Source organism: Triticum dicoccoides, chromosome 1B, assembly GCF_002162155.2.
Source record: "Triticum dicoccoides isolate Atlit2015 ecotype Zavitan chromosome 1B, WEW_v2.0, whole genome shotgun sequence".
Lineage (NCBI taxonomy): Eukaryota > Viridiplantae > Streptophyta > Magnoliopsida > Poales > Poaceae > Triticum > Triticum dicoccoides.
Genome location: NC_041381.1, coordinates 703979402 through 703994867, shown reverse-complemented (window position 1 = coordinate 703994867; position 15466 = coordinate 703979402). Strand labels below are relative to the sequence as shown.

Sequence of the window (15466 nt, the reverse complement as noted above, 5' to 3'; positions counted from 1 at the left end):
GGGGCAAGAAGAACATAGCAGACGCATCCAAACATACAAAGAGCTGAGTAGCCAGGAGAGCGACCAGTGAGACACTCCATAGGAATGCCACCCTGCAGAGCAGTCGATGGTTGAACGTTGATGAGATAGGTGGATACGGAAATAGCCTCAGCCCAAAAGTGGGGTGGAAGGGAAGCAGCAATCATCAGAGCACGAGCCGTCTCAAGAAAATGACGATGCTTTCGCTCGGCAACGCCATTCTGAGCATGAGCACCAGGACAGGAGAACTGGGTAAGAGTACCCTGTTCCGCGAGAAAACCATGCAGCAGCTGAGAGATATACTCTCCAGCAGAGTCAGCGCGAAAAGTACGAATGGGCGTGGCAAACTGGGTGTGAACCATGGCAGCAAAACATTTGTATATAGGGAGAACCTCGCTACGAGATTTCATGAAGTAGAGCCAAGTGTAGCGAGAGAAATCATCAATAAACAAAACATAGTAGTGATGACCACCTTTCGAATCAAAGGGAGCAGGATCCCAGACATCAGAATGAACTAAGTCAAAAGGATGCTGAGATACAGACTCACTAGTAGGATAAGGTAACTGAGTCTGTTTGCCAAGTCTGCAACCATTACAATGTAAGGAGACATCTCCAGATACAGACCCTAAGAGGCCCTGATGAAGTAAGGAAGATAAGCGAGAACCACAGATGTGACCAAGTCGATGATGCCACTGCTGGAAGGACGCAGACGAAGAGGCAGCAAGAGCATGAGAGCTGGCAGAAGTGGTGGCAGCGGAAGGAACACAAAGCCAGTCAACCTCCCAAAGGCCCTCTGACTCACGGCGCCGGGGGCCAGCACCAACCAAAGCCTTGGTGCGACGATCCTGAATGGAGCAAGAGTCGGTATCAAGAATGACACGACAACCAGAATCAGTGAGTTGGGCAGCGGAAAAAAGATTAATGGTAAGGCGGGGAACATGTGAAACACTCGGAACAGAAAAAGATGAAGTGGAAAGAATACCACGACTAGCAACAGGAAGAGATGTGCCATCGGCAGTAAGAACATTAACAGGCGAATCAAGAGGTCGAAGAGAAAACAACGCGGAAGAATCAGAAGACATATGAAAGGAGGCTCCAGAATCCAGAACCCACGAAGATGTACCTGACTGTGTAGATGCCTGTGATGGTGAGGAGGAGGATACAGTCGCAGCAGCAACAGAGCCAGTCGACGAGGAGCCTGAGGAAGCAAGAAGACGCTTGAGGAGAACAATGTCCTGGTTAGTGAGTGACGGAGTCGAGGAAGACACAGGAGGCCCGCTGGAGTAGGAGCGCCTCTGGTCTCGCTTCTTCTAGCGACAATCAGACTCTGGGTGACCTGGCCGGGAGCAGTAACCACAGACGGTGTCACGGCGCGATGTGCCCTTCTCAGCATAAGGACGACGGCTCACCCCCCTGGAGGAGTAGGCAGGAGCGGCGGAACAGTAAGGCGAGCAGACGACAGGGGAGCCCGAGCAGCCAGCACAGACGGGACCAGCAGCAAACCAGCAGAGCGAAGGCGAGTCTCCTTAGCACGAAGCTCGGCAAGCACCTCTGAGACAGTAACACGACCACGAGCAAGCAAGTGAGCACGTCTGGGTTCAAACTTAGAGCAGAGACAAGATAAGAACTCATGAACCCTCTGAAACTCCAAGTCAGACCGCGTAGTCTGATAGCAACGGCAAGTTCCACAAACAATTGTCCTCAGTGAGTCAAGCTAACGCAAGATGGCAGAGCTCTGTGAAAAGAACTCATCAACAGATGAGTCACCCTGCTAAAGAGCATGCTCCTGACGCACCACAGAGAGGTAGAGAGCATCGCCAGAGGGCTGATAGCTCTGACAAAGATAGGACCACATTGCTGCAACAGTGCTGAGACCCATGAACTCTGAAGCAAACTGAGGGAGAACACTCGCTGTGAGAACAGCAGCAGCTCGAGCATCATCATTGCACCACTGTGTGTAAGCAGACAGATCATCCCGGTAGACAGAGAAAGCATCAGAATATGCAGATACCTGCTGATCATAAGCATCAACTACAGCATCGTCAAGAGCCTTGGTTGCATCCCGATCAGCCTGAGAAGCATCATCAGCAAGCATCGGGCTGTACCGGCGACACAGGAGCAACCGGAGCAACAGGGCAGGGCGGGCAGGATACCTCACCAGAAAGAACGCCCCACAGCAGAAGGCCGCGCATATGGATACGCATGAAATCCACAAACTCAGCATAGTTGGTGCCATCAAAGATCACCGAGCAGCGAGGAACAGCCACATAGCCCGAAGATGACATACTGAGATATCCCTCTTCTTTTTCTTCCTTTTTTTGAGTCAACGGGCACAGGACGACCCAATCTGGATCGGGAGGAAAACGAGCCTCCGCTCGCGCGCTCGTACACACGCTCGCTCTGGCAGGCGAGGAGCAGCACACGCTCGCTCAGATCCGGCCAGGAAAAGAGAGAGTCGGCCGGCCGGACAGCAGCTGGGGGCGCAGGAGGCGGACGGAGGCGGACGGGGGCGGCCGGACGGACCTGAGGAGACCGGGGCGGAACTGGGGCAGCAGCGAGGGCGACGGCCGGATCCGAGCCAGGCCACGACGGCGACCGAGCGGGCCGAAGGAGGCGGCGGCCGGATGAGCCTGGCCGCGGCGACGGCGACCGAGCGGGCCGAAGGAGGCGGCGGCCGGATGAGCCTGGCCGCGGCGACGGCGACCGAGCGGGCCGACGAGGAAGGAGAGCAGTGGGATGGGCTGGTGGTGGCTGCAGCCAGAGACGGAGATGGCCGGAGAGAGCGGCGACCAGAGGAGATGGCCGGAGATGGCTGCGGCCGGAGACGGGGAACACAAGGAGTTGCATCGTGCGGGAGAAAGGAACTAGCCTGGCATTTGATACCATGTTGGATAAATAGCAACTGCATTGACAGGAGGGCCAAAGGCCAATACATATATATGTATAGGGTAAAGTGCAAGAGACCCATTATACAATGGGGATAAACTGAAAAGGGCTATACACATCTAACGACTCAACACCCATGCGCTCCGGGAACTTCATCTTCATCGGGATGTCAGCAAGCTGATTCTCGGTACTGATGTGTTCCACTGCGACGAGCTTGTTCTCAACGCACTCTCGAATGTAGTGTCAATATGCTTGCTTGCTGCCCTCATGATGAACAGGGTGCCTGCTTATCTGAATTGATGACTGCTTATCAACCTTGAGGCTTACAATCTGCACCACCTCTCCTTATACATCAGAAGATCAGCTAACAATCTCCCCAACCACACGCCTTGGCATGCATGCTGCACTCGCCGCCGCGGCAATACATTCGGCCTCGCAAGAGGATCCTCTGTTTCTGAGAAGCCCGAGAAATCAAACTTTCTCCAAGGTAAAAAAAAAAACACACCTGAGGTATTCTTTCTATCATCAAGGTCTCTGGCAAAATCACTGTCGTTGTGCCCGTGCAGCTTCAGTCCTGTATATTCAGCTTCAGCTCTTGGTAAAGTGGCAGACTGACATATCTCAGAATATGCTGCTTTACTGCTGCCATATGTTCAGTAGTTGGCTTCTCCATGAACCAACTTACAATGCCTACAGAATTAATAGGTCATGCTCCGGTACATAGTAGCATAAGCTGGTGGGTTCTGGATTTTTTTGCTAACTTTCAGTCCACCATCCATGGATCCTCAGCGCATGGGCTGAGTGACTAAGAGTGATGGAATTAGCATCCTGTCGTTCCTCAATACCCAGGTAATGGCTTAACAGTCCAAGGTCACTCATTCTGGACGGGTGCTTCATCTCCACTTTGAATGCTTGATTGCTTCAAGGGTGCTACTATCAATCAGCAGATCATCGACATGCACACAGCAACCTTCCTGCACTATAAACTGAATGCTCAAGGTGCGCACCCAACGACACACGAGCTGTTTGACCCAGCTTGTGTCGTGGCGGAGCCATGTGCGGTATGCACATTTAGCAACACCAAAAATGTTGAATCAAAAAAAAAACTGAATGCTCAAGGGGTTTCCATTCAAAACCGAGAGCAACAAGAGTTCAATCAAGCTTGGAAATTCCACGCTCGAGATTCTTGACGCAAAGCATACAGGGACTTCTTCGGTCTGAGCACTTTACTGTCTTGTCTCTCGATCTTTAATCCGGGTGGTTGGGAGACATATACTTACTCAGCTGGCTCACCATTCAGAAACGCGCACTCGACATCCATATGGTGTAGCCTCCATCCTTGCTGCTACAATGCCAATGATTAGTCCAACTGTTTCCAACCTTGGTATAGGTGTCTGAATTAGGTTGGCACTTGGGATCTAAACGGTCTTATATTAGTTTGCTGAGGGAGTAGTTGGCACTGAATCTGTCATCAGTGGGTAGCTTCCAATGACACCGGAGTTCCCATCAGACTTGCCCTAGGTCCGGGGGAGCTTACATGCGGAGGCTGCACAGGCAGCAACCCATCTGAAGTTTGCAGCTGGGCCATGCAGTGATGACGCCACATGCTTCAAGCAGCTGGGTCGTCCATAAATGAGATTGTTATGTTCTCTCCAAACGCTCCAAACAGCTGCAGCAGTGGTGAATGCTTCCATGAACATAGGCTTAGATCAGGAGGTTTTGCAGGTGAAATCGGCAGTCGGACTTCTCCCACATTATCTACAGTGAAGTTCAGTAGTCAACAGCAAAGGGGGCATCTGAAAATGAAGTGTTCGGGTGTTTCTTCTTGTTGATGTTGACAGAGAGCACAACTGACATTCTTCTGGATAAGAATTTATAGCATCTTGCCGAGGAGAACTTGGATCCCCAGGTTAATATCCAGTTGTCATTACAATGTGTGTGAAGCTGCTGTTCAGCAGTAAGCGTTTGCATCGATCTCACTTCTTCTCTTGCTTGGATGGAAAGGGCTAAATGAAAGTTATCATTTAGGGATTCTGCACGTAGAAAGTCACGGACCGAGACATCCTCTCAGACGCAAAAGAAAAAGCTTTCCGGTGGGAATCAGAGAGAGGACCCCAGTTCGTTGGCCGGTCGTCCTTCCACAACACGGAAGTCTTGCCGGCAGAATGTGCACCCATGGCAGATCACTCCGATTGAATAACTTGTCAAGGAATTTGCGACTCGGGGGCCCTTCAACCCTAGGCGCCGCTGCCGCCCTCTCCTCCTCCCCTCCTCGCGCGCGCCGCCGGGTGATGCCACCGGGTGAAACCTGCGTGGCAGATGGCGGCGGCGTGGGGATTTCCTCTCCCGACTCCTCTTTCTCCGCGGGCGGCGAATCTAGGCGGCAGGCGGCGGTGTCCTGCAGTGCTCGCGGTTGGGCGCGAGGTGGCAGAACTCGGCGAACGGCGGCGGGGTGTGGGGTGCGCGGCGGCGGGCCTCGGCAGGCGGTGGTGGGCGCTGGGCTCGCGGCGGCGCTCCGGCATGTGCAGGCGGCGGTGGCCCCTGTGCGCGGTCGGCGGCTCCCTCTCCGACCCGGACGGCGCGGGGGGGTGGCTGCAGCCCGGCGTGGCCGGCGATCTGGATGCGGCGAGGCCGGCGGCTCGCTGGTCCGCTGAAGATCCAGGGGCATCATCGTCTCCGACTCGATCTGCTTCGGTTCGTGCTAGCTCCGGTACAGGAAGACTGTCATCATCTTCCAGTACTGGCTACATGGATCTGACGGCGACCGTTGGACCCTTGTCTAGTCTTCGACAGAGAAGGCGACGGTTTCATGCAAGAAGCGGAAGGAGTTTTTCAAACAGATCTGGGTGGAAACCTGCTCTTGGCTAGGTGCCAAAGCCGGCGGTGGCGGCGCTCTACGGTGTCATTCCCTTCTTGAAGGCATCGTCGTGGAGAAATTCTAAACTACGATCTGCTACCTTCAGGGACGGAGTTGCAGGGTGGCCAGGGTGCGGCCCACCCTGGGATTTTCGGTCAGCCCACATGATCACTGAATGGGCCAGATAAAAAGAAGATAATGGTCCAAAACACTTACATGTTGACGCGATTGTAGCCACAGCCCACAGCGACGCCCTCATCTACAATCGTGCAACGGACTGCATGAGTCGCAGAACCAGCCGCGGAGCGGCCTCGTCCCTAGTCCAGATGCCCTCCCAGTCGCAGAGCCTCTCTTGCCTCGCAGAGCCTAGTCCAGATGCCCTCGCCGGTCACCGGCCGACGCCCAGCCGCCGAGGAGGTTCCCCCCCTGCCGCCTCTCCTCTCCCCCCTGCGAGCTGCGTGTGCCCCTGCCCAGCACGGCTGCACCCCTGCCCCCGGCCGCCTGACGCCCCTGCAAAGCCGGCAGCAGCTGCCTAGTACCCCAGTCCGCCGAGAGCAACTCAGCAAGTGAGCCTGATTTAAGGTCTCAAATACCAAATTTCCCCCAATTTCTGATTTAGTTTTTTTTTGTTTGATGTGTTATGCTAGCTATCCAGTAGATGAACCGACCAACAACATAGTTTTGCGCATCATTTCTGCGACTAATAGCTTTATTGAGATTTTAGTGTGCTTGTAAGACCATATTGATCTATTTTTATGTGACATTGATAATTGGTTAGATCATTCATACTCCTATATCACATTTCTTATCAATTTCTCGCAAAAAAAAATCTTATCAATTTTTTTATGGCGGACCACCCTGTTCTTGAATTCTAGCTCCGCCACTGGCTACCTCCGGGGGAAACCCTAGAACGATAGATCAGAAGATGATGGTGCGTTTGTGTTGTTTCCCCCTTGGGGGCGTCTTTCTTGGAGGTGTACGCGGGCTCGAGGGACCAGTGGACGACGTCTTTGGTGGAGCGGTGCTTCATCATGCACATTGATGGTGACAGATCTCGATGGCATTGGCGCTCTGGAGATAAGGCATCTGATGTGCAATGATGGACTCGCACAGGAGGGTGACGATGTCTGGCGTCGAGGACAGCTAGACCGGGCAAGGTAGATGCAGCAGTACAACTCTAAAGATGTATTGGCGGCAGGTGGCTGCGGCGGCCTCATACCCGGCAGACGTCCTGGTTGAGGAGTGCGACGTACTGGTGGGTGCCCCATACCCGGCAGGCGTCCTAGTTGGGATCTCAGGTCTTAGATGTTAGGTTTGGCTGCAAGGTCTGTTTGGTATTAGGCCCAGACTATCAGCATCCCTTCATCAACCTGATAGGAGTAGCGACAGATGTTGCCTAGACGGTAGTTTTAGTCTTACTGTTGTATTACTTTGTAAGGTCTTGTGTGAATAATTAATAAAGTGGCTGCATGCATCGTCGAGATGCAGAGGCCGAGGGTCTTCCTTCTTTTCTAAAAAAAATTGAGAGGGGGCACTTAGCCTCAGATACCACTGGTCTGAGAGCCGGAGGCACCACCTTAACTGCCTCCTTCAAGGTAGTGGAGAATGCAGCCAGTCGCCTTCATGATCGTAGTGCCAGCTCCTCCTTTATCCGGTGGCGCTAACACCATGGTCGCGACGAGGGCCCGTCGATCCGCATGTAGTGGTTGTGCGGCGGGGACGACGCCGGCTCATCCTTCATGCGACGGAGGCATTGGGGGTACGTCGGCTCCTCCACACAGCAGCCAATGTGGAGGCCGAGGTAGCGCAGCCAGGACGCCGGTCGGCTCGTCCTTCACCTGCTGAAGTGGGAATGCCGGTTCTTTCTTCACGCCAACGCGCGGCGGGGATGGTGGCTCCTCCTTCATGTGCGCCAGTGATGGTGGGGCCGAGCCCATCTGACGGAGCGAACGCTCTATCATGATCTTCATCTAACAGACGAATTCTTCATCCACCAGAGCTGCCTCCGAGAGTAGACGGGGCCGTTGCTGTGGCTGGTCCTCCTAGTCGCCAGAGGAGCCCGCCGCCGTGGATGCAGATCGTCCCGGAGAGCGAGGGTGACGGCACCACAATCCGCTTGAAGAGGAACATCCACCGGCGCGGAGAACCAGGACTTCGGCATCGCCGCTGGGCTCGGCGAGGTGACGGCAAGGAGGAGGAAGACGGTGATCGGGGAGGGGGAGTGCGGCTTTGTGCTTCGTGCCAGGCTAGGCGAAGGGGCGGCCAACCCGCTTCAATGTGGCGCAGCGGCCGGACTTGGTTTCTCAGGACGCGGTGTCCGCGCTGAAGCGGTGACGTTCGAGAGGTCGTGTCCATCCGCGCCGCCTTTCCGTCCGGTCAAATTACGGGCATCAATGCCAGCAGGTGCATGCTCTGGGTGTGCATGAATGCGGCGGGGCAAGGGCATCCGATGGAAAACATAGTTGAGGTGGGTGGAATTTTCTTGTGGGTCAGGGTGGTCAGGAACGGGCATGGCAGTGGTTCGGATGCCTACAAATACCCCCTAGTCTGTCTGGTTTCAAGGAGAAACTGCATCCGGACCGTCCGGCGGACCAATATAGGCCTGCGTTGGATGGCACAACACGCCCGGACCACATGATCCGGACATATGCAGACAGTTTGAAAGTGGACGTTGAAGATGCCTTTACTTGCATTGCTCTTGTGTGTTGTGTGAGAAACAACCGACAGGAAGAAGGGAGCTAGGAGCAACTCCAGCATCCCATGCCACCAACGCAACATCCCCCATGGCGTTGCATGCGGCAACACAACACCCTTCGCGTCGTCAGTCTTTTCCAGAACCGTCCTTGCATCAGCATTGGAGGAGGCCCTTGAAGCATTGTTGTCCGACCTGCAGCGACATGACCCGGCGTGCTGCTTTGGAAGTGAAATCACAGCCGCTGTTGTAGCAGACATGAGTTGCTTCAAAGACCAATGGCGTTGTGGCTGCTGTGTACAAGGGCTGATGCACTGTAAGCCGAGAGCCCGAAACAATGATGCTGCGAGGGTCGGCTGGCTACTAAGGGCGTCACTGTGAGGCGAGGCCGCGAGGCAGTGTTGTGACGCTGGACGGCAGCCTTTGCGACACCCAGCCGCTTCGATGCTATGAGGTGTGCTGCGACGGCCCCGGCGATGGTGTGACGACATGCTTCGAACTCATGCGGGCTTCGGTGGCTGCGGCGATGCTACAAGGCGTGCTGCAGCGGCTACGGCGATGGCGCGGCGACATGCTTCGAATGCCCATGGTTTGCTTCGATGGCCGCGATGCCGCTGCGACGGCAAGCTTTGAACAGTCGTGGCGATGTTGTGACGTCGTGCTTTGACAATCGTAGCATCAGACGGAGGCCCGGCTACTTCAACGATGCTACAATGGCGTGTTTCACGTACGCAACAATGTTGTAACAATGGTCATGGTTGCTTCGATGATGGTGCGGCGGCGTGTTTCGACGGTTGCAGCAAGGCGGCTACAGCGGCTCGGCTGCTCCGGTGATGCTGTGATGGCATACTTCGAAGGTGGTAGCAGCGCATCACATCCAAAGCAACCTTGACTCCATGAGCTTGCTAGTACCAAATTAAAACCAACACCCACCATCATCACTCAGAACTATCTGTACCAATCGAGAAAGGTATGGACTGATGATCAGACGGCCCCTTGGGCTACCTTCAATCAGGTCATGAACTATAGTCACGAGCTGAAAACTGAAGAAGTCAAGGTAGCTACGTACTACAGGTACGAACTGACGAAGGTGGGATACCTTCACGATGGGGGACACAGAGGCGCTCGGCGCCACACGACTGTGTTGGGATCTGGGGGCGCCGGATGCGGCTGACAAACGCGACAAATCATCTGACTGCTTTTAAACGTTGTTCTTTTTTTGAGCTGTACTCGGCTTACTCTGCTCTATGCCGAGGGCCCTGCAGTTGCCATGTGTTTTTTGGTGGATACTCGGCTTACACTGAGCTAAGCCAGGTCACGATCGGCTTATGCCCGAACGATAAAGAATGTCATCCACAACGAAGATTTTTTCGGGTGCCAAATTTGTACATAAGAAACAAGGACGTCGAAGCGAATGAACGAGTCTGAAATCTGAATACCAACGAGATTGTACACATCTGTCCGTCTGTCTGTACTGGATGAGATTCTACTCGACAATCTTGTTCTGTTTTGATAATGGCACACAGGTGTTTATAACATTGTCCAGACCCGTTTGTTTATAAGTATAACATTCATCGCCATGATGTAAGCTAACACGTCCATCACAACATTTGGCTATTAATCATTTGCTCTAGCCCCGTCCCAGAATCGACCCAGTGAAGATCAAATACACAATGTCCATCACCAATACGAAATGACAAATAGAAAAACAATTCATTCAAATATTGAACTTTTGTTTTTACCAAATGCCATCCTAACCAGAAATTGTGCGCATATGAGAATGAGAATATGTTTCATGGGAAGTAATAAAAGCACACTTTAGTGAAATCAGTTCATAAATCTCATGATCCAAACCAGACGTACATCTGGCAACAGGGCCTTGCGCATCACGGCATCAGGCAGCATAAGAAACCCAAATAATTCCAAATAATACACAATTAATGATTATGAGATAGCAGCATATATACATTTATTTTATCAGCAACGGGACCACAAGGCATGCACAACTAGCCCGGTGGTACTGAGAATCTGAGATACTTTAAAGTCTAGAGTAATTCGTACTGTGATATTCTGAATGACAATACAACATAGCAAAATGTTCTTCAGCCCCCTTATTCGAGCAGTGGTATCTTTGTGTATAGAGCAGCCAACCCATGTAGCTCTTGCTTAATTTACACCCGTGTTCCCTAACCATTTTCTCCAAGTAACAACAGAAATGACATACGACCTGTCATATAGCTTGTCGACTAACCCGAAATAAGCATACCTCCATCTCTTCATGAAGAGAAGCCCACAAAATACCAACCAAGCACCCGCCACAAAACCAATAATTAATCCTAGAAGAACATCCATTGGAGACAAGTCATCTTCAACCCATCTTGCTGAATCTCCGTTACTTGGCAGATCTCCTGAAGGACCAGGACATTGCCTTTGAATTGGACGTCCACATAGACCCGGATTACCAATGTAAATAGAAGCTGGATCATCTGTTTTGAGGATGTCGAGTTGATGCCCTGATGGTATTCTTCCTGACAGATTGTTGTATGACAAGTTTAGATAGCTCAAGTATGTCAAATCTGATAAGCCTTGAGGGATTTCACCACCAAGTTTGTTCTTTGACAAGTCAAGAGACTCCAGTGATCGAAGGTTACCAATCTTATACGGGATATTTCCACTCAGAAAGTTTGATGATAAATTCAAACTTATGAGACCCGCAAGGGAGCTTATCTCCTCTGGGATTTCTCCAGTTAAACGGTTGCAAGATAAATCAATACTCATCAAATATATAGTATTCTCCCTGTACTCAAGTACTTGCCCTTTTATCACCATCGAAAAGCTATCATTAGATAGCCCGGCAAGCATGAATGCATACTTTTCTTCGTATCCTTCTTCGAAAGGATTATGAAATGTTCTATTATTAGCAATGCCAGTCAAAGCTTTTAACTTTTCCAGATATCGTGGTATGGCCCCAGAAAATTTATTATTGGATAGATCCAGAATACGGACATCATGGAGTTCCATTATTTCAATTGGGATGTGACCAGAAAAGTTATTCGATCTTAACCGTAGCATAACCAAACCAGGCATGACACCACTAATCCATCCAGGTAACTCTCCGGTGAATCTGTTTTTAGTTAGATCGAGGAAAACAAGACTTGGACATTGTCGTAGGAACAAAGGAAAGCCACCTGAAAGATTGTTGTTGCTTAGAAGAAGAGTAGTGATTTTCAAACTGAAAGAACTCATTGAATTGGGTCTTAAAGAATTGTTGCTGTTAGACGGGTTTTGTTGTTTCAGCTCTTTTCGGCCACACGGAGGAAGTCCATTTGAAAGTAAATTGTTTGAAAGATCTAAGACCCGCAATTTTGGCAATCGACAAAGTGATGTTGGCAAAGTCCCAGATATAGAATTGGAAAACAAGACCGCGACCTGCAGCTGTGGAGCTTGGAAATCTGACACAAACCCACTTAAAGAGTTTCTGGATATGTCCAACACCACAATTGTTCTTGGTAACTTGGGAATCAAACCAGTTAGCATATTTGACTGCATTGAAAGACGAAACAGTGACATGAACTCCAGATTTACTGGTAAGTATCCAAAGATTTAGCTTCAGAAAAGATAGTCCAAAACCAATGTGGGATCCTACCAACAAGACCTGTGTTGGAAACATCAAGGTGGACAATGCCCTTCATCCATCGAAACCATTTAGGAAACTGGGGACCCAAATGACAAGATGAAAACGGAGTCCAAGTTGAACGGAGGCACCCAATGGGAGTCAATAATGAGTTCCAAACTATTATAAGATACGTCAATGGACGTTAAATTCATCATGCCGGCAAAATGTTCTTGTGTTATCACACCACTCAAGTTGTTGTTTCCAAGGTACAAGCCAGTCAAATACTTGAGCGCGCCAATCTCCACAGGCACCGAACCGCTCAGCTGGTTGAAACGGACATCGAGAGTGTTTAAGCTAGGAAGGGTTGACACAAATTGTATGTCGTACCCGTGAGGCTGGCACCAAACAAAATGAGCTCTTGCAAACTATTCCGGGAACAATTGGGTATCCTGTCTATCACATTTGCAATGTCTGTGTCGATGATGTTGTGGCTGAGATCTAGAGACCTTAGGTACACATATTTTGCAGTGTTGCTGGTATCATCCCCTTGATGTAGTTTTGAGAAATGTCAAAGGTCTCTAACAAAGTCAAGTTTCCCAGCTTGTCAGGAAGTGTGCCTGATAATTGACAATTGAATAAGAGTAGACTCTTGAGGGTAGTTACACCCCAGAACCAGTTGGCTGCAGCCGGACTGTTTAAAGAGTTATAAGAGAGGTCAAGCTCCTGAAGAACCGTAAGGTTGTGTTGTTGAAATGATGAGGGAGAACTAGTCTTGTTAAGCCGACACAAATGGAGAATCAGTACAGTCAAATTGGGAAGAGCGTTGACCGTGTGGACCCAATCAACGACTCCACTAAGGTCGACCAAACCCATGTTAAGATGCTCTAGTGAGCGGAGACGGGCTAACCAAGAAACGTCCTTTGAGTATAGAGGAGTGCGGCTGATGTAGCCATGTATATCAAGTTGTACCAGTCTAGAGAGGTTGCCTAGCTGAGGAGGCACTAGACCATGAAAACCCCATGAAAGAGAGGTTGAGATAAGTCAAACTCTGGAGAGATCCCAGGAATCCCGGGATGGCCACGGCATCTCCGAGAAGAGTATTGAAGCTGAGGTCGAGATGCTTGAGATGTTTGAGAGCCAGCAGAGAAGAAGATACCTGTCCATGCAACGAGTGGTTTCTAGGGTCACCGCGACCAAAGAAATCATCCTCGATTGAAACTGGATCATTGTTGCCAAGGTCGAGCTTGACGACATGGCCTGTCCGGCGGCTGCAGGTGATGCTACTCCACCGGCAGCAGTCATGTGCCATGAGACGAGGCGATTCTGTGGGTCGCCTGTGATGCCGGCCTTGAAGGAGAGCAGCGCGGCCCTCTCAGCCGGGATGCAGCTCCTGTTGGATCTTCCGCTCGCGCCATCGACGGAGGTGCTGCCGGTGGCTGTAGCTAGGATGATGATTAGCAAGAGGAAGCTAGCTGCAACCATTGGGTTACTCTGGGCTCGGTTTGTGTGTGGAGGCATGGACGAGAACATGGCGGTCAGGTCTGGATACAATTTCGACCGAATGAAGTGTCTGTGCCTTATCTTGTAGGGAGCTATCGGCTACCACATGTTCGAAATTCGAATGGGTGGCCTGTACACACGCACTAGCTGGGCCAATGAGTTAGAGCTGTGACTATCGGTCCGTCACTCTCCTGTTGACCGGCCGGGAAGACCTGAGACGTCCATTAATCATACTACACAAACTGGCCCAGAACGACAACGCAAATCCAGTTTCTTTCTACGGGGATGAACCTACTGTCAAGTACTCCCTCCATCCGGAAATACTTGTCGAAAAAATGCATAAAAATGAATGTATCTAGAACTAAAATACATCTAGATACATCCATTCCTTCAACGAGTATTTCTGGACGGAGGGAGTAGTATGATTATAAGCCGGGGAAAAGGATTCAATTCTAGCGCGTTGCTATGGTTATGTGCATTGCTTGATGCAAAGGCCTGGTGAAATCCTTCTCACGCCCAATTCCATCATTTTCATAAAAGAGAATCTTATTGACTCAAATGCTCCTCGTGACCCATTCCACCATTTTCAGAAAAGAGTATCTTATTGACTAAAGAGAATCTAATTAAGTTTTTCTTTAAAGAATCTTATTGACTCAAACACTTATATTAGTGCCGATATGAGACGGGCAGGCTCGACTATTAGACGCAGCGATATGTCATTTGTGAATCTCTAGTACAACATACGTTCTATGTCCTAAGACCTGAGCTGGCACATGTAGTCGGGATGGTGACAGACTTGCTTTGGGCCAACCAAACGCTACCCCGTGACTCGGTAGTTACAAAGGTAGGTTTCGGACTTGTCCAGACCCATGCTACGAGACATGGTCGAGCAAGATGGGATTTGCCCCTCCGACCAGGAGAGATATACTCTGGGCCCCTCGTGTGATCCGACCAAGATAAGCATGGCCATGCGATTAGGATTATGAGATAATCCGGTTAGTGGTCGGCATCACTGGAATGAGAAAGAGATTGGGCTAGCACAAGGATGACAGTCCCGCCTTGAGTCTGACAACATATATTGTGTGGAAAAGGAAACAGAAATGTGATGTACAGGTTCGTCTAACCAACTTCATCAGACACTTGGAGTCAGCATGCTTTGCTAGAGGCCGCTACCGACTAGACGAACCAGATATGATCTGACTCGCGACCAAGTGAACGAGAACCTAAGGGGTCGCGCGCTTAAGGGAAGGAACGTGAGAGGTTGGATCCGACTCCACGAGTCAGGTGTGATCCTACTCGGACTGGCATCTAGGCCAAACTGACTTTGGGCTTTAGGATCCGTGCGAGGCCCAAGTGTTGAGCCTGTGATGGATGCCTATATTAAGTGGAGGTGTGGTACACTCATTCGATTGATCGCTTCGGCGCTGTCACTAGGGCTTGTTGGAAACGTTGCATGGAAAACAAAAAAAATCTACGCACACGCAAGATCTATCCATGGAGATGCATAGTAACAAGAGGGGAGAGTGTGTCTACGTACCCTCGTAGAACATAAACGAAAGTGTTTGCTAACGCGGTTGATGTAGTTGAACTTCTTCGCGCTCCAACCGATCAAGTACCGAACGTACGGCACCTCCGCGTTCTGCACACGTTCAGCTCAGTGACATCCTCCGCCTTCTTGATCCAGCAAGACGGCAAGGTAGTGGATGAGTTCCGACGGCACGACGGCGTGGTGATGGTGATGGTGAAGTGATCTTCGTAGGACTTCGCCTAAGCACTACGAAAATATCACCGAGGGTGTAAACGGTGGAGGGGGCGCCGCACACGGCTAAGCAATTGTTCTGGGTGTGCTAGGCGCCCCCTCCCACATATATATAGGTGGGAGGGAGAGGGAGAGGCC

General features: G+C 51.0%; 1 protein-coding gene and 1 pseudogene across 1 annotated transcript; both read right to left on the bottom strand.

Moving 5' to 3' along the window:
- Nucleotides 1-10370: 10370 nt before the first annotated feature.
- Nucleotides 10371-12311, bottom strand: LOC119349845 (receptor-like protein 53). The gene has a single exon (XM_037617937.1). The coding sequence runs from the start codon at nucleotides 12021-12023 to the stop codon at nucleotides 10620-10622; it is 1404 nt and encodes a 467-aa protein (XP_037473834.1). The 5' UTR covers nucleotides 12024-12311; the 3' UTR covers nucleotides 10371-10619.
- A 603-nt stretch (nucleotides 12312-12914) lies between these two features.
- LOC119349847 lies at nucleotides 12915-13607 on the bottom strand (annotated as a pseudogene).
- Between the last annotated feature and the right edge of the window lie 1859 nt (nucleotides 13608-15466).

Excerpts from the sequence above, each read along its gene's own strand:
- LOC119349845 (XM_037617937.1), bottom strand. The coding sequence starts at position 12,023 with ATGTCACTGTTTCGTCTTTCAATGCAGTCAAATATGCTAACTGGTTTG.